The sequence below is a fragment of the Bos mutus genome, chromosome 5, assembly GCF_027580195.1.
Source record: "Bos mutus isolate GX-2022 chromosome 5, NWIPB_WYAK_1.1, whole genome shotgun sequence".
NCBI lineage: Eukaryota > Metazoa > Chordata > Mammalia > Artiodactyla > Bovidae > Bos > Bos mutus.
This window is the reverse complement of record NC_091621.1, coordinates 2,438,571-2,457,948: the sequence shown is the minus strand read 5'-3', so window position 1 is coordinate 2,457,948 and position 19,378 is coordinate 2,438,571. Positions and strand designations below refer to the sequence as shown.

At 47.4% G+C, this 19,378-nt stretch overlaps 1 protein-coding gene across 4 annotated transcripts in view; it reads right to left on the bottom strand.

Annotated features, from left to right (window-relative positions):
• Positions 1-19,378, bottom strand: part of LARGE1 (LARGE xylosyl- and glucuronyltransferase 1) — a 609,925-nt gene that overhangs the window by 43,062 nt on the left and 547,485 nt on the right. For all 4 annotated transcript variants that reach the window (XM_070370200.1, XM_070370202.1, XM_005898334.2 and 1 more), the window contains one exon: positions 14,133-14,288. In XM_070370200.1, coding sequence (XP_070226301.1) covers positions 14,133-14,288 — 156 coding nt within the window. The remainder of the gene's footprint in view (positions 1-14,132; positions 14,289-19,378) is intronic.

Here is a 19,378-nt window from a genome sequence, read left to right as displayed (position 1 = left end):
TAGAGTTATTAAGATTAATAGCTGAATACAATAGAACATTTTTCCAAGAAGGTGTATATATATAAATATTTTTTTAAAATCTCCAAACCAACAGTGTGGTAATCAATAAAAAAATACATTCACTCACTTCTCTATGACCTTCATATGACTTCTACGGCTTCATATGACTTTCATATGATTTCTATCAGTTAAGACCATTGCCTTGATAGGTTAAACCAGGGGTCCCCAAGCCCTGGACCAGTATTGGTCTGTGGCCTGTTAGGAACCAGGCTGCACAGTGAGGGTAGAGCGGTTGGCGAGCAACCAAAGCTTCATTTATATTTACAGCGGCACCCATCACTCTCCCATCACCTCCAAATGGGACTATCTAGTTGCAGGAAAACAAGCCCAAGGCTCCCCCTGATGCTATGGTATGGTGAGCTGTGTAATTGTTTCATTATCTATCACAATATAATACTACTAGAAATAAAGTACACAGTGAATGTAATGTGTGACCCATCCTGAAACCGCCGCCCCACCCCAGCTCAGTCCAAAATTGTCTTCCACAAAACCAGTCCCTGGTGCCAAAAAGGTTGGGAACCGCTGGGTTAAACTATGATATTATTTCTCAAGATGTGTACTCTAACAGCTGACTGCGTTAAATGGTCCGATTTCTTCACTTCCCCTGCCCCATATCCTTGCCCTTTGTCATGTGACTCTTGGTGCTGCCTACTAGAGAGGCAAAGATTATTTCCCCAATCCTTGAACCTCCTTGGCTGGACCTGTGACTTGCTTTGGCAAACAGAATGGAGGGGAAGCAGTGATGTCCCAACCGTGAGGGATCAGGTTCAAGAGGAAGTGCATGCTTCTTGGGAAAGTGCCTGGACTGGCCTGCTGGGAGGTGAGACAGATGGCACAGAGTGGAGTCTCCCCGGCTGCCCATCACGCGAGTAAGCCTGGCGAAGGTCAGCTGCCTCTACGAGCACTTCTCACTGTTCACGCTTCTCTCTGTACACCACTGAGGTTTTACGGGTTTTGAGCACTAGACGACAGATAGTGTCACTTTCATCACACGAGTCTGTCCCACACAACACAGGGCTGCTAGCCTCCTGGGCCCCAGCCCAATAAATGATCGTAGCATTCTCCAGATGACTGAGTATAACTCCAAATGCTCCCATACATTCCCAAAGGCCACTTGGGTAATCAGTTGTGATCCAGTGATTTTTGAGATATGCTCAGCTATCTTGAACATTTTTAACCTTTAGAAAGGATGCAGTCAGGGATATTCCTCAGCTTCTCAAGACCAATTTGATGTCCTTGCCTATTTGAAAGTTCCCCCTATGCCAACAGGGGAGCTAACTGATATAAGGCTGGAAACTAGAATTCTCCCTCCGCCTAAGGCCCTAGGAGCCAGGTGACCCCTTCTGACTGCAGGATTAAGTTCAATGTCTCCTGGCCTACAGGACTCCTCCCTGATTCTTGTATGCCCAGCAAGCCTCTAGTGGATATACTCATAGCCACTCATAGCATGTTAAGAAAGGGAACAGTGGCCAATGAAAGTGCTTCTAGAGTCACTTTCTAAGAGGGTCTACCAGCAGTCCTGGGGGATAAGTAGCCTCCATCTAGGAACCGCATGGAACCAATGTGGTTCAGTGGCAGCCACTTCCCAAGGTCACCCTTAACCATCACAATGCTTAAAGGCTAGGATCTATAACAGTGTTGTTTACCAGCCACACAGCGGGCTGTGGAGAGCCCAGCGGATATGACATTAGACATACATTAGAGTCTGGGACTCTGTACCAACCAATGCCTTTCTTGAGTTTTAATATTAATTATCAACATGGTGCTTCGCACCTCTGTCCTAATGTGGACTGAGCACCTCCGGTGTGCCAGGTGCAGTGCTAAATCAGACACACTGCTTTGTTTTCAGCACAGATCTCTGTTTTACAAAGGAGGAAACTGAATGAAGCCCAGAAAGTGTCTGTCACCTGCCAATTACAGCTAGAGAGCAGCAGTCTGGACTGTGAATCCAGCCCTCAGACCTTTCACACCAGGGACATCTCACGACACAATTACTTCTCTCCTGGGGGATGGATGTGAAGGTCAGATGTGCTGGTGGAAGATAACATGCAGTGTGAACAAAGCAGGCCACAAAAATGCATTTGCAGTATGATCACAACACAGCAAAGAGACAGACCAGGCGGAAACAGACCAAAGGGAATCCACTGCAATGTTAACCAAGCTCTTTTCTGAGTGGAGGATTCACAGATGAATTTTATTGGCCTTGTTATACTTTTTGTACTTAAGTAATTCCCTGCAATTTTCTCAAATGAGCTAATGCATGTACAAGTGCTTTGTAAACTGTAGAGTGCTACACACACCTCAGAAATATTATGATTGCATTATGTTCCTTTTCAAATTCTAATCTAGAACTGCTCACTGCTGACTGCATGGCTGATGGGATTTCAGGCTGATCCCAAGGAGAAGACTCCAGCAGCTTGAAACCTGTCTCCTTCACATCCAGGTAATATCTCCAGGGAGATGCTGAGCTGGAGGGCAACGGTGGTGTGGCTTTTGTTAACAGGTCTGAATGCTACCCCCACTCCACACTCCAGTCATGCGGGGAGCAGGGGGTTTCCCAACCAGCAAGTTGCAGAAACAAAAGACAGATCCCTCCTGAGATAAAATGCATTTGCTAAATTGCTTCTTTGGGCAGCCAGCTGAGGCACAGGGAAATTTGGACTCAAAGGAAAATGGCCTTTAAGCCATTTGCATTTATTTCTTCCCATCCTTAAGGACAGTGGCCTAGACTGACCCCTGAGCTGCCAGAGATGATGGCTGTCATGCCTACGGACTCTAGAGGGATAGGAACTGTGTCCTGGGGCTCTGGCCTCTGAACTTCTGCTCAAAGTCAGGAAAAACTACATGGAGAGATTATGGGGATCAGTGGGCAATGAGGCCTGACTTCTCTGACCCTCATTTGCTATGTGACCTGGAGCAAGTCACTTCTCTCGAGAGCAGGACAAAGACTTTGGGTTGCAAGGATCATGTGCTCACCAGGCCAGGTGAGTGCTGAGAGCACTGCAGGCACTTCCTCATTAATACTCACATGGGTCAGGGACCACCAGCAGTCCTGTTTTACAGACGAAGATGATCATCATCTGAAAGGTTTGGCCATTTAGTCAAGGTCACAGTAAATGAACAGAGCAGCTGAGATTCACAACTAGCGGTATTTCCTCCAAGTTCTTGTACGTAATAAAGTCACTGCAATGCCTTGTTCATCAACCTCTGGGTCTAATGCTAGATGGTTCAGTGACTGTAGAGTTCTGAATCATGTGTCCCCCTTGGTGACAGAGATCTTTGGTGCTCAGGCTGAGAGAAGTGGCCAAGTTCAGGTCAGTAGAACGTGGGTAGATTCTGGCTACTACAGGCTCCATTTTTAAGACTGTCTCATGCAAAAGCAAGAGCGCCTAGTGGAGGATGCTCCGTGGAGGGCAGAGCCACAAGATGGAAGGAGTCTGGACCCTGAACATGGAGAAGAGCCACCTGCCAATTAGGAACACCCACTTGGACTTTGTGTGAGTCATAAACTTCCAGCCTGCCAAGCCCATTTTATAAGTAGTTGTGTTCCCTTAACTAACATGCTTACTTGAACTCTTTGAGTACGTGATGAAGACAGTACAGCAGACCAATTCAGAAGTCTCTAAGGCCACCCCTTTTCGTGACACGTGTCCTTCTGATGCCTTAGGACAATGGGTAGAAACATCGGGATAAAATAACACTCAGGAGTGTTGCTTTACACTTTCAGCACCTTTCGCTTTCAGCAGCCTTGATATCCATTTCTTCATCTGTCCCTCCCAGTAAGTGTATGAGACCAGGAGGGCTACCCTCTTGCCCTCAGTTGACGGATGAGGAAACTGAGGCACCAGGGATGTGCTCAGAAGAGCTGGGGCCCTAACACATCTCTTGGAACCTCATTCATGGTTCTTCCCTGTGGTTTCCATGAAGCAGTTAAATTTTATTAAACCACATGGACAGGCAGAAAAAGATTACCAGTTCACTGGTTGCCTGCTGTGTATAGTAATGATCAAAGTTCCAGGAACCCAAAACACTGTCTTCCAAGGAAACCAAACCATGGGCCACTTTCATTCTTTCATGGGAAGGGAGAGGCATGGGCTCAGGACCATTCAGTGAAGGTTCAGAGACATCTGCCCAGCACTGATCGAGGCTCTGAGAAAATAAAGAAGAAAATGTCATGGTCTGCTACCTCCCAGGTATCAGTATTAACGTGAACATCCCACACAATTAATAGGCCCTTATTTTATGCCAAGCCCCATGCTAGGAATGTGGAATGAACCCAAGTGTCTGCATTTAAATTGCTTATACCGTCTGGTTGGGGGAATAAAGAAGTGAGTTAGCGACTGTAAAAACTGTGTATTCATAATACAAATAAAATGACAGGGAGCTGGGGAGGGAAGGGTGGTGGTGTGCTATGTGCTACACTGACCTAAGCTCCTGACTTATCTTTCTGTATTTAGCCCTCATCAAGCCTACCAGGTAGGAACAGTGCTACCTGATTCCCATTTTACAGATGAGAAAACTGAGGCACAGAGTTTGAGTGGCCTGAAATCCCATAGGGAGTATTCCTACCATTTTACACGAGGCAATGTTGCTTCAGAGCTTTCCTCTTATGTTTCATGCAAGGAGCCAGTTAGGGCCAAAGTAAAAGTAGGCAGAGGTCTGTGACAAAGATGTGGGAGAGTCAAGCACTTGGCAGGTTTGGACAGATGATGTTTGGATAGATCAGAGACTAGGGGTGTGAAGGAGGGGTGTGTGCCCGTGGCCCTGTGAGTCTCTGGACCCTGGGCTCCTTCTTCATCCCCTCTCCTGGCCACCCAGGCAAACACTGAGATGCTTCAGCTCTGAGATTTAACATGCCAAGGAGGGTCACTGGAGGCCAGCCTTGAGCAACCTGTCATGGGACTCTGAGTGCCATCCACTCTGGGTTCCTCTGCCCACTGCGTGATGAAGGAGCTGGTGACACGCGGCTCGCATGTGAGAGCAATGATGCACTCCGGGGTTTCTCTGGGGTTTCTCGGGGATACAGCTGTTTCTACAGAGCCATCTGTTCCCTGGAACTGCCGTGCAGTGATGCTGTAAAGGGTTTGTAGGATCTGTTTATATGTGTCTTATTTTTAACTTCTCATTAAACCATGGTGTTGCCGTTTTCTTTCCTTCTTAGTGAGCTCAGCATCTGGGTATGTGACCCTGCAGGCAGCCCATCACCCTTGTAGCACGAGGGCATTGAACTTGGAAGCCCTCATTTCAGCGATGAGGCAGAGATCTCAGAGCAGCTGGATGGGAAGGTGTCCAGAATGAGATTTCTGGTCAACACTAGTAACGAGACCTCCTGCACCCTGCAGCCCTGCTCACACCTTACCCCCCTGAGCCCTCATCCCAGCCTGGGCTCGGTTTATTTATTGACCATTTTATAAGTGAGAAAACTGAAGCTCATGGGAGGCAAGAGTTACATTTGAAGGTGCAGATCTAGTCCTAGGGCCAGGTTTTCTGATTTTTAAGTACAGGGATCCTTCCAGAGCACCACAAATACTTTAAGACAAGGACTTGTAATAGTTAATTTGTTTGACAAAATTTATCGAGCACATACCAGGCAGTCTTTTACAGGCATAAAGATATACTGATGAATGAAAGATAAACAGCCCCGCGATCCCCGAGCTTACATTCTAGTTGGAGAGATATAACCAAAAAAATAAATAAGTCCAGAATATAATCATTGATTGGTGATAAGAGCTGCAGAGAAAATGAGAAGCAAGAGCTCTGGGAGATGGGGAGCGGGGGTTGGGGAAGGTATGACAACTTTAGATTGGGGAGTGTTTTCAGTCGTTGAAAAATGACCACTCAGCTTGACACCAGTTCCAGAGCTGCTGCCAACCTATCCTCTGAATTCCATTCTCTGAGCCTCCTTTTCCTCCTCTAAAAAGTAATGCTAATAATAACCACCTTGCAGGCTCATAAAAGAGTAAGAAAAATGATACACACTAAAAGGTGCTAGGAGAATCACTGAATGACTTGTAGTTCCTCTTATGTTAATTATGTATGTCTTTCTGGGGCTTCCCTGGAGGCTAGGTGGTAAAAAACCTGCCTGCCAAGCAGGAGTTGCAGGTTTGATCCCTGAGTCAGAAAGATCCCCTGGAGAAGGAAAGGGCAACCAGCCCACTACAGTATTCTTGCCTGGGAAATTCTATGAGCAGAGGAGCCTGGCAGTCCACGGGGCTGCAAGAGTCTGACATGACTTCGTGACTAAACAACAACAATATATTTTTTTGGCCATGTCATATGGCATGCGGAACTTCCCCAAACAGGGATTGAACCCATGTCTTCTGCAGTGGAAGCACGGAGTCTTAACCACTGGACCACCAGGGCAGTCCATCTTCTGTTAATTTTAAATAGGGATCTACATTCACTTGAGAAGCATGGCTTCAAAGTCAGGCAACCTGGTTTCCAATAACGGCCCCACCATGTAGGAGCTGCTTGACTTTGAGCACGTAACTCATCTCTGAGCTTTCTTCTCTGTGAAATGTGACTTGTTAATGCCTCCCTCCCTTGATTGTGGTGAAGAAGAAAGTTGCATTTCCTCTTTACTTTCTCTGCAGGAAATCTCTAATTGTCAAAGGCCAGAAGAAACAGAGAAAGCTCTTTGAGCAGCACAGAGAGCACTTCCAAGGCAGGAGAGAACACAGTGACTAAGGCATAGGGCGTGGATGCCCCAGTAGGCTTCGGCATCTCGTGTCATCACTGGGAAACTGTTACTGGTTCACTGGCGTGCTGTCTTGGGGAGGATTCTGAGTCTGGGGCTGACCCCAGATGGCTGAGTGAGGTCATCAACTAGTGATGTCTGCTGTGGGCATGGGATAAGAAAGTTCTAAGCTGGGGGCTTCCCTAGTGGCTCAGTAGTAAAGAATCTGCCTGCTAATGCAGGAGACACAGGTTTGATCCCCAGTCAGGGAAGATCCCACGTGCCATGGAGCAACTAAGCCTGTGTACAACTATTGAGCCCGTACTCTAGAGCCCGGGAGCCGAAATTACAGAGCCCATGTGCCACAACTACTGAAGCCCGCATGGCCTAGAGCCTGAGCTCCACAACAAGAAAAGCCATTGCAATGAGAAGCCTGCACACCGCAACTAGAGAGTAGCCCCTGCTCAGGGCAACCAGAGGAAAGTCCAAGCAGCAGTGAAGCCCCAGCAAAGCCAAAATAAAGAAAGAAATGAAAGAAAACTCTGTTTGCTGACACTGTCTACTGACTTACAATTACATATAAATGTGAAAACTCAGTGATGTCCGGTCTTGTTTTTTTTCCCACGCCTTAGATGTTATGTTTCATAATTTAACTTCTAACATGACAGTAGATAATTATTTTACCATTGGACTTTGACTATTGGATTCCCGTTTTTTTTTTTTTTTTTTTGGCTGCTAGAGGAAGGATGCACAGGGTGGTGAGTCCAGAAAGGGCTATTCTGAAGCTGATGAACTGAAAGTGACAGCTGTCAGAATGAAATCTGCAGAATAAGCAGCAAACAGTCCGAGGCCATTTCCTGCCAGGATAAACAGCATCTTCCCTCCTCTGGCCAATTCCTGCCCCTTCAGCCCACTCAGTGCAACCTTAGTCACTGCAAATTGTAAATTGAGTTTGGTACACTTTGGTTACTGAGGAAGGGCATGTACTTCCCATCCAAATTGGAAAGTATAAAACATCTATAACAATGTATATTTTAATGGCCTTGCATTTAAAAAGGTGAGTTTCTTTTATCTGAAAAAAAATCCCTGAGGTGGAGCAGGGCACTCTTGATGATAAAAGCAGCCTGCTATAAATACAGTGCCTGGGGGAAAGTTACATGTTTCTGGATAACACATTGTATGGAAGCGACACTATCTGCCCTGTTGTTGGGGACCACAGGGGGTGTCCTTATTTTTCACTGCTCCAAAGGACAGCACTCAGATTAATGGATTATTTCCAGAAGCGGGGATTTCAACTCAACATGAGGAAGAATGGGTTAGCATCTGGAGCCTTCTAACAGTGCAGTAAGCTGTTGGAGATGGTGGGCTCCCTGTCTTTGGGAAGATCCCAGCAGAAGCCAGATGCGAGCCTGTTAGGGATGCTGTAGAAGGATTTTTGCATGGATTAGGGGGTGGAGAATATCCATGATTATCCAGCTGTGTTCTGAGGAGTCCCAGGGTTTCTTGGCTATGCTTGAGGGGCTGGGTTGCTGAGGAAAGGGGAGAGAAATGCTAATATATAAAATTCTAGCCTTCATTGCGACTTCAATCAAATTATAGTAACTAAGGCCAAGTGAATGCTTATTGTATTACACAGATTAATTTACTGGTTCCAGGAAGAGATGCCCAGACAAACTACACAGGAGTGACTGTGTCCCATTAGCTACTGTCATTCTACACCACACGAGGAGCCTGAACTCTTCCAAACAAAATCATCTTGCTTTGGATCAAGTACCTCAGAGGCTGGAAGATGGGGTCTGCTGCTTACTGAAGGGCTGAATCCCCAACTTCCTGAATTTATGCTCCTTCCCTCCTACTTCTCCTTTTTCCTTTCTCTTTCCCTCTTTCTTTCTGGCACTGAGACCAACCAAATGGCCTCTTCCTTCCTACCCAAATTCTCTTAATTGCAGGGAAATCTACCTGGGATTGTTTGAACCAGAGCAAATGTGACAGTCCCCACTCATGCTTTATACACAGAGATATAGGTCCATCTCTCTACTAGGCCTTCCTAGGAAAAAAAAATCTTAAAGATCCCATACCCATTTGTATAACAACAGATTATGATCAGGCAGGTGGTTTGTAAAAAACCCCATCTCAATGAATATTGTGTTCTGGGTCCTAAGCCCTATTTTTGGTGATTTAACATAAATTATCTGTGAGACACTATGACAAAGGCATCACTGCCTGCAGTTACTTATCAGAGGATGAACCCGAGGCTCAGAGCATCCATGTGACCTCTCCAAGGTTCCTGTGTCTACTGAATGAGCAGCCTGGAATGACCAGGAAGCTTATCATCATCGCCTTCTCCATGAAGGAACAATAATGACACAAAATGAACTTGCGCAGTGCCCTGTGTGCATGCTGGCTTTGCTAGAGGCAGAGTGCCATGCTCCTGTTCCCCTCTGGTCCCTACTGACCATGCTGCTCCCTCCACACCTTCTCACTCCTCCTTAGTCATCCCTTGAATCCCACCTCTTCCAGGAAGTCTTCCCTGACGCACCTTCTCTCCTCTTCTTGTGCGCTCTCAAAGCACCACCCTGTCCCGGCACTTCTCACACTGATGACAACCTCCTGCCTGTCCGCACCCCTCAACAGACAAGCACTGTGAGAGTCGGGCTTCGATCTGCACTGCTGCCCCAGATCACTGGCCCTGTGGCTGATGACTATTTGAATGACTATCTGCCGAGTGGATGAACGTGTCTTGAGACTTGGCGCCTGCCACTGGAGCCCTTTCCCACCTGGGATCCGCAGTCCAATGGAGAGGTCCCTGACTTCCTCTCTTTAGGAGGACCACTATCAGTACGCTTCTCAAGGCTCCAATGACCTCTTCCCAGAACTGAGAGCAGTCGGCTTTGGGCCAGATCCAAGGTCTTACCCTTTCCCTCTGGCAGTGTTTGCAAATAACACTGGGCAGGCGGCAAGGGACCAGGGGTGCAGAGATGTGTTTCCAGGCTGTATGTTACAGACTCCTGCTCTAGCCCCTCTCACTTTGGGCTGGCCGGGCCGAAGGCAGCTAACTGCAACAGGGCCCAGGGACCTGCCGCCTCGGTTTATGGGTACTGGCTGCACTTGCTCCCCTGTTCTCAGTGCCCAGAAAACACTCCAGCTGTCTTTGTCCCCACTGCCACTGCCTCTGCTCAGAGCCCCACTGCCACCTTTTTTGCCTGGGATGCAGCAATGGCCTCTACCTAGGCTCCCTGCTTCTAGTCTAGACCCTTCCATTCTATTCTCCACCCAGAGAAACTTTTCTCAAATGTAAACCTGACCATGTTTGAAGCCCTCTGGGGACTCTTCATGGTCAACAGGATTCAATTTAAATGCCCAAGCATAGCCAAGGCCCCGCAAGGGTCAGCTTCATTCTCTGCCCTTCTCCCGATTCGCCTCTGCTCCAGTAGAGAAAGCACCAGCATGTCCTTTGCGAACTCTCTACTTGGCTCTTCAGGTCTGGTCCTTCATTCTGCTCTTTTTGTAAATATTTGAGTGTTCATTATGTGCTTGCTGCTCTGCTAGGGGTGAATGGTACACGTAGAGTGTCTAACAGTCTTATACTTGGGGGAAAAATAGGGAAAAAATGACATGAATACAGTAATTGTGGACAGCATGTATGTGCCCATGAAAAGAAAATAGGGCACCTCACAGAGAGTGAGGTAAAGGATTACCTGAGGCTGGGACAGGCCGGGTGTGCCAGGAATTGAGAAGCAAGTGCAAAGGCCCTGAGGAGGGTGGGGGAGCCTGGGATGCTGGAAGGAACACAAAGGTGGTGGGTGTAGGCTCAGTGTCAAGGGGAGAGTTTTGGGGGGGACAGGTGGGGTGAGCCTTAGAGAAGGCCGCTCTCCCCGCCCCCAGGCAGACTGTCCTCTCACCATCTCTGACACTGTCACATGGTGAGCTCCATCTCCAGGGCCTGGAGCAGCCTCTAATTTCAACCGTGGTGCCCTGCATGGCACCTGGCAGGTGGCCAGCTCTCATAAGTGCTTATTCACCAAGTAAATGCAGCCACAGATTCCAAGAAGGACCACAGAAGATTTCTCCCCTCTGATGATCCACCAGGGGAGACTGGTGTAGGAAGGGCTGGTGAGTCACTGTTAAAGGCAGTTCCACTTCGTAAGGCATTGAGCGGCACACCACGGGAACTCACCCCTACAGAGATTAATGGATGACATCACCCTGCAAGGCTTTGTATTTGAGCCTCTTCCATGGAGGAAAGAAAAAAAAAAAAGGGAGCAGGAGAACAGTTTATATTTAATGTTTGGGGGAAAAGTGCTGAATGGGCACTCAAATATTGATGATGATAACAAATTCTGACTTGAGTGAAAAGAACGGAAGGAAAACCCAGAATAACACAGTGTCTGTGGAGACCTCTAAGGGTGTCCCAGAGTCTGAGATGGAGGTCAAGAGCTTAATGGGTTTGTTTCCTCTCTGGTGAGTGGAAAAGAAGGGCAGAGGCTGAGGAAGGCATGGAGGGTGACTAGAGAAAGGCTGGAGATTGAGGGGATGATGCTGTGACCTGGGGGTAAGTGACAGAGAGCAAGAGTGGCCGTGCTACTGGTCATCCTGATAAAGGGCCAGGTAGGTGTATGCTGGCAGAGCTTCCTGCTCTGCCCCACCCCCCGCCCCCACCTGCACTAGAGCCTAAAAGAATCCTCCTGACATCCAAGAATACAAACAACACTTCTAGCATCCTTCCAGCCTGCCTCCTGCTTCCCCGCTGCTCGGCATCTCCTGCTCTCCACCTTTCCTATCAGCCCCTGGGCAAATGGTCCCTCCTTCCGGTCCTCACAGCAAACCTGCCCGGCCTCAGGACATCCGTGCCAGCACCTTCATCCACCTGGAATACGCTTCCTTTGCTGTTCTTTTCCCCTTTCCAGCCTTTACTGCAGTATGTGTATGTTTAGTCACTCAGTCGTGTCTGACTCTTTGTGACCTTTGAACTATAGCCTGCCAGGCTCCTGTCCATGGGGTTTTCCAGGCAAGAATACTGAAGTGGGCTGCTCCTTCCTCATCCAGGGTATCTTTCCGACCCAGGGATCAAACCCACATCTCCTGTGTCTCCTGCATTGCAGGTGGATTCTTTACCCACTGAGCCATCAGGGAAGGCTTACTGAAGTATAGCTGGTATACAAAAAATGACACATAATTAAAACAATCTAGTGAGTTTGGCTATATTTATGTACCCATGCTACTATGACCACGTTTAAGGTATTAAAGATAACCATCGCCTCCAAAACTTTCTTGGTTTTTCCTTTGTGTGTGTGTGTGTGTGTGTGTGTGTGTGTGTGTATGTGGTAAGATCACTTAACGTGAAGTCTACACTCTTAAATATATTTGTAGAGGGCATCTCTGGAACTAACTGCACCTTTATAGCCCCTGAACATCAACTCCTCATGACTCCCTCTCCCCAGCTCCTGGTAGCCACCATTCTGTTGTCAGCATCAATACGTGGAACTAGTTCAGAAGCCTCATATTGAGAACTTGTGCAGTATTTGTCCTTCTGTGACTGAGTCATTTCATTAGTACAATGTCTTCCAGGTTCATCCATGTTGTCACAGATGATAAGACTGGCCTTATTTTTAAAGTGGAACAATATTCATTGTGTATGTACATCCTGCCTTTTCCTTATCCATTCACCTGTCAATGGATACTTAGGTTACTTCCATAGCTTGGTTATTAAGAATACTGCTACACTGAACATGGAAATGAAGATACTGCTCCAGGAACCTGATTTCAATTCACTTTAGGGCATATGCCCAGAAGTAGGACTGCTGGATTATATGACAGTTCTACTATTATTATGATTATTTGAGGACCCTCCATACTGTTTTCCATAGCAGCTACACCATTTTACATTCTACCGACAGTGGACAAGGTTTCAACCTCTCTGCGTCTTTGCCAACTCTTATTATCTTTTGTTACCAGCCTTCCTGACAGGTGTGAGGAGGTGCCGCCCCCTTGTGTGACTCTGACTTGTATTCCCCTGATCCTGTGCTCTTCCACAGCTGTCTCTTTCTTGAATTTGAGTCTCAGATAAAATGTCACCTCCTCAGAAGTCCTCCTTGACTTCATATGTCATTATGTAACACGTGCCACTGGCTGATAATTTTTCCTGATAGCTCGTCTAGTCATTGTGTCTTCCCTACTAAAATATTAATATCAGCACCATGAGAGCAGGGATCATTGTCCTGTGAATGAATCCTCAGTGCTCAGAATAAGGCCTTCAATAAATGTTTGTTGACTGACTGAATGAACCAGTTACTCATGTGTTTAATACTAAGGGTCAAGGAAAGGACAGGGAGCAAATATTTATCAAGCATCTAACATAGGGCAAAGATTGAAGGCAGGAGGAGAAGGGGATGACAGAGGATGAGATGGTTGGATGGCATCAAGGACTCAATGGACATGAGTTTGAGCAAATTCCTGGAGATGGTGAAGGATAGGGAAGCCTGGCGTGCTGCAGTCCATGGGGTCACAAAGAGTTGGACACGACATAGCAACTCAACAATAGCAGCAACGCAGTGCAGATGCTGACGGAGATGGATTACACATAGTCTCAGTCTCAGAATAGCCCTGTGACAGTTTTTATCTCTATGTGACAGATGAGGAAACTGAAGCACAGAGAGATTGAGTAACTTGCCTGAGATCACAGAAGTGGAAATCAGAAGGGATTAAAGCCCAACCAGGCCAAGCTGACCCCACACACCCTGCCTTTTCCACTATAGTAAGCTGCTTCCCCACATCCTGCTCCTCACAGCTTCAAATCAGTCTCAACTTTGCTTGTACGTGCTGTGGGACAATGAGCAAACTGCAAAACCTCTCTGTGTCTAAAATGTCTTCAACTCTAATTGGGGGGAAAAAAAAGGTTTCTATGAGCATCAAATAAGATATACAAAGAAATTATAAACAGTGAAGAAACAGGATAATAAAGTAGATGCCAGCTATGTCTGTGATCTAGCTATGAAGATATTTTGTGCCACCCTATGTACTGACCCTGAATCCTGGGTCTCCTATGTGGGTGTCTTGTCCACAAAGCCCTCAGAGTCCCCAGGTGTGCAGAGACCCTTTGCTTGTTGTTTCACTGAGTTTTTTCTCACACTGATCCCTCTGCTTGGTAGCTCCCTTCTGACTTCACCTGGTCTGGGCATGCGTATCCCCTCTGCATCCACAGAGATGAGCGTGGAAGTGACCTACTGATGTGTCCCCACCCCCGCTCCACCGCCCTGTTCCCCACTCCAAGGGGGGGATGGCGCCTGGTTCCTCCTGGGCTTGCCCTGAGCCTGGCACAGAGCCAAGCACTGGCAGTCCTTGGCAGACCAGCAGAGAGGCCCCCCTGCCTGCATGGCCAAGCCCTGGGGCCACTCACGTTTTCACTGTTGACGTCAGCCTCACTGGGGCAGCCAAACAACTCCCGTCGCAGGAGGTTCCCATCATACTCCAGGAAGGTCAGGTAGAGGTTGCGGAAAAACTCCACGTGCTTGTTCTTCACCCGCAGCTTCTTGGGGGAGTTCCAGTGAATGACCTGGTGGGCAACAAAGATAGTCAGGCCAGGAGGACCTGTGCTTGTGGGAAGCATGGCTGGGCACTGGTCTAAGCACTATCTTGGGGCCTTCCCATCCATCCATCCATCCATCCACCCACCTGCCCATTCATTCATCCATCCATTCACCATTCAGCATTTATGGTCCAGGGGTTAAGAGCCAGGGTGCTGAAGCCAGACTGCCTGGAGTCAAATCCTGGCTCTGCTCTAGGTAGTGGTTTAATCTTGGGCAGATTGCTGAATCTCTCTGTGCCTCAGTTTCCTCATCTGTGAAACTGAATAGTGACAGCTCCAGCTGAGATCAGTCTTTTAAGCTTTTGCCTCTCAGCTCCAAACCTGTTTTGTGATGCTGAAGCCAGGGCTCTGCAAACTCTACTTCTGCTCTGCCAGCCACTTCCTATTCATGAGAGGGAGACAGTCAGGAGGGGGAGAAAGAAAGACTTGCCCGTTCCTTTTGCTTCCTGTCCCTATGTCCTTTCTCCATACCAGCTGTGGCACTTCCTTCCTTCAGCAGCAGCTAAACCCACTCTGCAGTTTTTCCAAAACTCAGCCCCCGCTTCATGGTCCTTTGTCCCCGCCGGGTGCTGCTGGCTCAGGAGTTGCCTGCAGACCCCACCTCAGAGTGTGGCTTCCAGGCCCGAGCTGGACTAATTTCCACCTCTTCCCTCTGTTCCTTCAGCTCCAGGGGTGGGAACTGCTTCTTGCAATTTTCTATTTTTGCTTTTATAGTTACCAAGTGAACTCTTTACATCTAGTTATCATTTTTAAAGATTAAATTCTCTGTTCAAATAATTGGTATGGTTTTTGCCTCCAGCCAGGACTGACGGATGCACTGTCTCCCAGAGCTGCTGGGAAAAATCAACTCATTAATACATGTAAAGCATGGAAGTACTGCCTGGCGTAGGATGAGTGCTCGGTACATGCAGGTTCTGACTATTAGGTGCCTACATTACACAAAGTTGGGAGATGGCAGAGGCCCCTGTTGGGAGTGCCCATCTGTGACCTGCTGGGGAGATGGGTCCCCAGACAGCTAGTAGAAGGCAATCATGGAGGGAAGATCAAGAAGAAATGGCATCTCTGGAAGGTCAGAGAAGCATCTCTTAGAAGGAGACTTAGCCCTTGCCACAAGCTGGGGCTTGAAGGGTGAAAGAGGGGAGACTCTCTTGAGATATGCCCAATCGGGGCAGAAGGAGGTCCCGGGCCAGACATTAAAATAATTGCATGCGAGCTGGTGACACTCACACCCAGTGGGGATCATGTCTTTGCTGTGAAAGATGCCGGTGCTTGCCAAGTGCTGAGCCAGCAGGAAGGCTGATGGATGTGCATCTGACTCAGGAAACCTGAGCTTCTTCATCAGGGAGAAACTTTAACTAAGGGGGAAGTCAGGGCCAGCCTGTGAGCCTCCCAACAAACAAATTGTAACTTCGCATTCACAAGCCTGCCGGAAACTCTGGAGACACCGTGTCCTTGCTCTAAACGAGCCCATCTGAATCCCACTGTCCATTGTACAAAGATGGTACTTTGACCTGCCCATAGTTCACAGCAGTCAGGGTGCAGAGCTGAGACACAAACCCAGCTCTGAACCCCAGACCCCAGGTTCCTGAGTGCTGTCGTGGTCTGTGTCAGTGGCTGAGAGTTCTACAGGTGTGGAGAGGGAAACCTGCAGAGGAGACGGTTTGCTCACAATCACGTGGTGAGCTTGGACCAGGCCAGGGCTGCGAAGAGGATACGGGCCTCCTGGTGCTCCCCCACTGCCTCCCACCCTCCACTTACTCCCGGCCATCTCGCATCCCATTATGCCTCATTCTGTTGTGTCTGCCCAGGGATCTAGATTTGTGTATCATCTAAGGCAAAATATGAGGTTATATAAAAAGCAGCAAAAGTTAAAGGAAGGTAGGGGGAGAAGATGGTGGGTCACTAGCAGGCCAAGGGGGTTTTAGAAAACCCTAGGAACTTGGCTTCACTAGTGGCTCAGACGGTAAAGAATCCGCCTGCAGTGCAGGAGATCTGGGTTCAATCTCTGGGTCAGGAAGATCTCCTGGAGAAAGGAATGGCTACCCACTCCAGTATTCTTGCTTGGAGAATCCCATGGACAATGGAGCCTAGTGGGTTGCAGTCCATGGGGTCCCAAAGAGTTGGATGTGTCTGAACGACTAAGCACGCATGAACCAGGCTGCCCTGTGATAGTGCACTCAAAGTCTATTAATATATATTCAGATTTACCTTTGCCACCTAGGATTTAATCATCAGAACACAGAACACTCCATTCCCCTTTGCTAGGCTCTATAGAAGTAAGTAAAATATCTATTGTTTACCTAACACTGATTATATGCTAGGCATAGGCCAGGGCTGCTGGTGTGTGTGTGTGTGTAAACTTTCACATTCAGTCCTCAAAACAACCTGGCAATTTTTTTCTGTTATCATTCGTATTTTACAGGCAATAATCCTGAGTGTCTCTCAGTAAGCAGCAAATCCTAATTCTAAATTGGGTCTTACTCCCAAATCTTTTTCTTTCTACCACATCATTCATTCATTCAAAAAAATATTAGAATGAGCAATAACTCTGTGTCAGGTACTGACAGGGTCTGTGACTGCAGTTCGTGCATGTGCTGAGTCACTTCAGTTGTGTCTGACTCTTTGTGACCCCATGGACTGTGGCTCTCCAGACTCCATGGGATTCTCCAGGCAAGAATACTGGAGTGGGCTGACATGCCCTCCTCCAGGGGAATCTTCCCAACCCAGGGATGGAACTCATGTTTCTTAGGTCTCCTGAATTGGCTGCAGTGATGTACTCAAAAGATCAAAGTTCTATTTCTGGAATTTACAACTGAGGGGAAGAGGAGGATATTACATAACCATCCATTAAGTATGACGTGTGCTTTTTAAAGAGATGGTAAAGAGAGGCTGTTGGTGGTCATTTTTGGGCTGGGTCACTGCAAGTTTAGAGAAACTAAGACACAGAGGGAGAAGGGGACTTGCCCAGAGTCACAGCAGAGGGAGAAGCAGGGCCCAGCTCTGCCTCCCAGGCCACTGCTCCTGCCACTAGTCATCAGCCTGCTTCTGAAACTCCGACTCAGGATGAGGATTTCTGATAATTCTGATCAGCACATGTCTGACTACTGAGAAATGTCATTTCCTGGTCCCTTGAGGGGCAGAATCACCCATCATCGCTAGCTCAGGGGCAGCAAGTTGGTGGTGTAGATGGTATACACTGACAAGCTTTCACCTATGAGAGAAACTGATGCTGGGAATGTGCCCCCAAAACATTTTTGCAAGTACTTCTGAGTCTCTGAAAACCGATCTTAACTTATTCTGCTTGCTGGGACACATTAGCACAGTAATAAAAATATTACTAATATTAGCAGCTAACATATATTGGATGCTTGCTATGTGCCAAGCACTGCTCTGGACACTTCACTTTTCATAGCTCATTGGTCCTTTACTTAATACTACAAGTGATATTCTCAAGATCCCATCTTACAGGTAAGGGAAGTTCAGCAAATCTCCCCGAGCCACATAGCTAGAGAGTGGGAGATGCAGGATTCGAACCCACAGAGGTAGAGACATTAAGAATCTCTCTCTCTCTCTTATTTCTCCCATGCGATCATCGAATGACTGATTACAGCAATGAATATGAGATCTTCAGATTACAGGATGAGGAATGATACCTGCTCTCCCCTCCTGAATGTAGAGACTGCACCCAAACCTGGAATACAAAGGCTGCAGGGTGACTTAGCGCTTCTTAGATACACAAGCTGAACCTCCAACTGAGAGGGAAGTTGAAGGGTGGCATCCACATTGCATGGCAGGTGGGCTGCAGAAGCTGCCAGGCACTAGGGGCCCCAGGGGTGTGATCTGATTGGATCTGAAAAGTCTGTAAAGGCTGAAAATATGTGCCGCCTTAGAGTCAGCCTGAGATAAGCCTGAGAAGTTGATGGAAATTGACTACTGTCCAGGAAACTTAAACAGTATCTGAGAAGACCCAGAAGTCAACGTGATTAAAGGAGAAACAAACTGTCACCCATCAAGGGTGCAGGAAAAAGCATCTCAAAGATTGAAACAAGACCCTGGTACAAGGATAAGGCTATGGGAAGAGCGTAGCCAATACTTTGACTTCTGAAGTACTTGGGACCCACAAGTGAAAGCGTTGGTCACTCAGCTGTGTCTGACTGTGTGTGCGCGTGGACTACAGCCTGCCAGGCTCCTCTGTCCATGGGATTCTTCAGGCAAGAATACTGGAGTGGGTTGCCATGCCCTCATCTTCCTGACCCAGGGATCAAACCTGGGTCTCCTGCATTTCAGGTGGATCCTTTACCATCTGAGGCACCAGGGAAGCCCTCTGGAACCCACAGGGCTCATAAAAATAATAGATGGTGCAAAACTGCTAAGAAATCAGAACCTGTGTCCAAATGCCAGGTAAATAAGAACACAGGGCTAATGTGTTCCAAATTACTGAGATAAAGAGTATTTGGAAAATGGGTCTCTGTCTCAAAACCTCCATTGACTTTCTTGGTTTACAGAATAACAACTATCCTCTTTAGATCGGCAGTGAAACCTGTTCCACTTAAAAATTACAACTCTAACTCCAGGAGAAAAGAACTTTCTGGTATTTCTTGAACATGTCTTCCATGACTCAGTGCCTTTGCATATGTCCCCCCGCCCCCAGAATATCCTTATTTCTTCTCTACCATACACAAGCCTGCTTATCCTTCATGGATGAGCTCATGTAATTCTCTCTTTGATGACTTTCTGTAATTCTCTCCTTGATGACTCATGTCAGAAGGTTGCCTCTGAGCAGTCTTTCTGTCTTCCCTATTTTTCATTCCTAACATTGATTTTGTTTGTAATTGCAATGTCCCTAGCCCCCGTGAGTGGCTCACGATTCATTCAAGATCCAGCTAATCATCATGATTCTACTCTGATTTCCCAGACTACCTTGCTGCTAGGGGAGGCCATGTGGCCCAGGATTGCTCAAAATGAGATAGCAAAGCATATATTTGATTTCTTAGTCATAAGGTTCAGATATCATTCTCCTACCCGCTCACCTTTCTGTTGTGAATAGAGATGTGAAG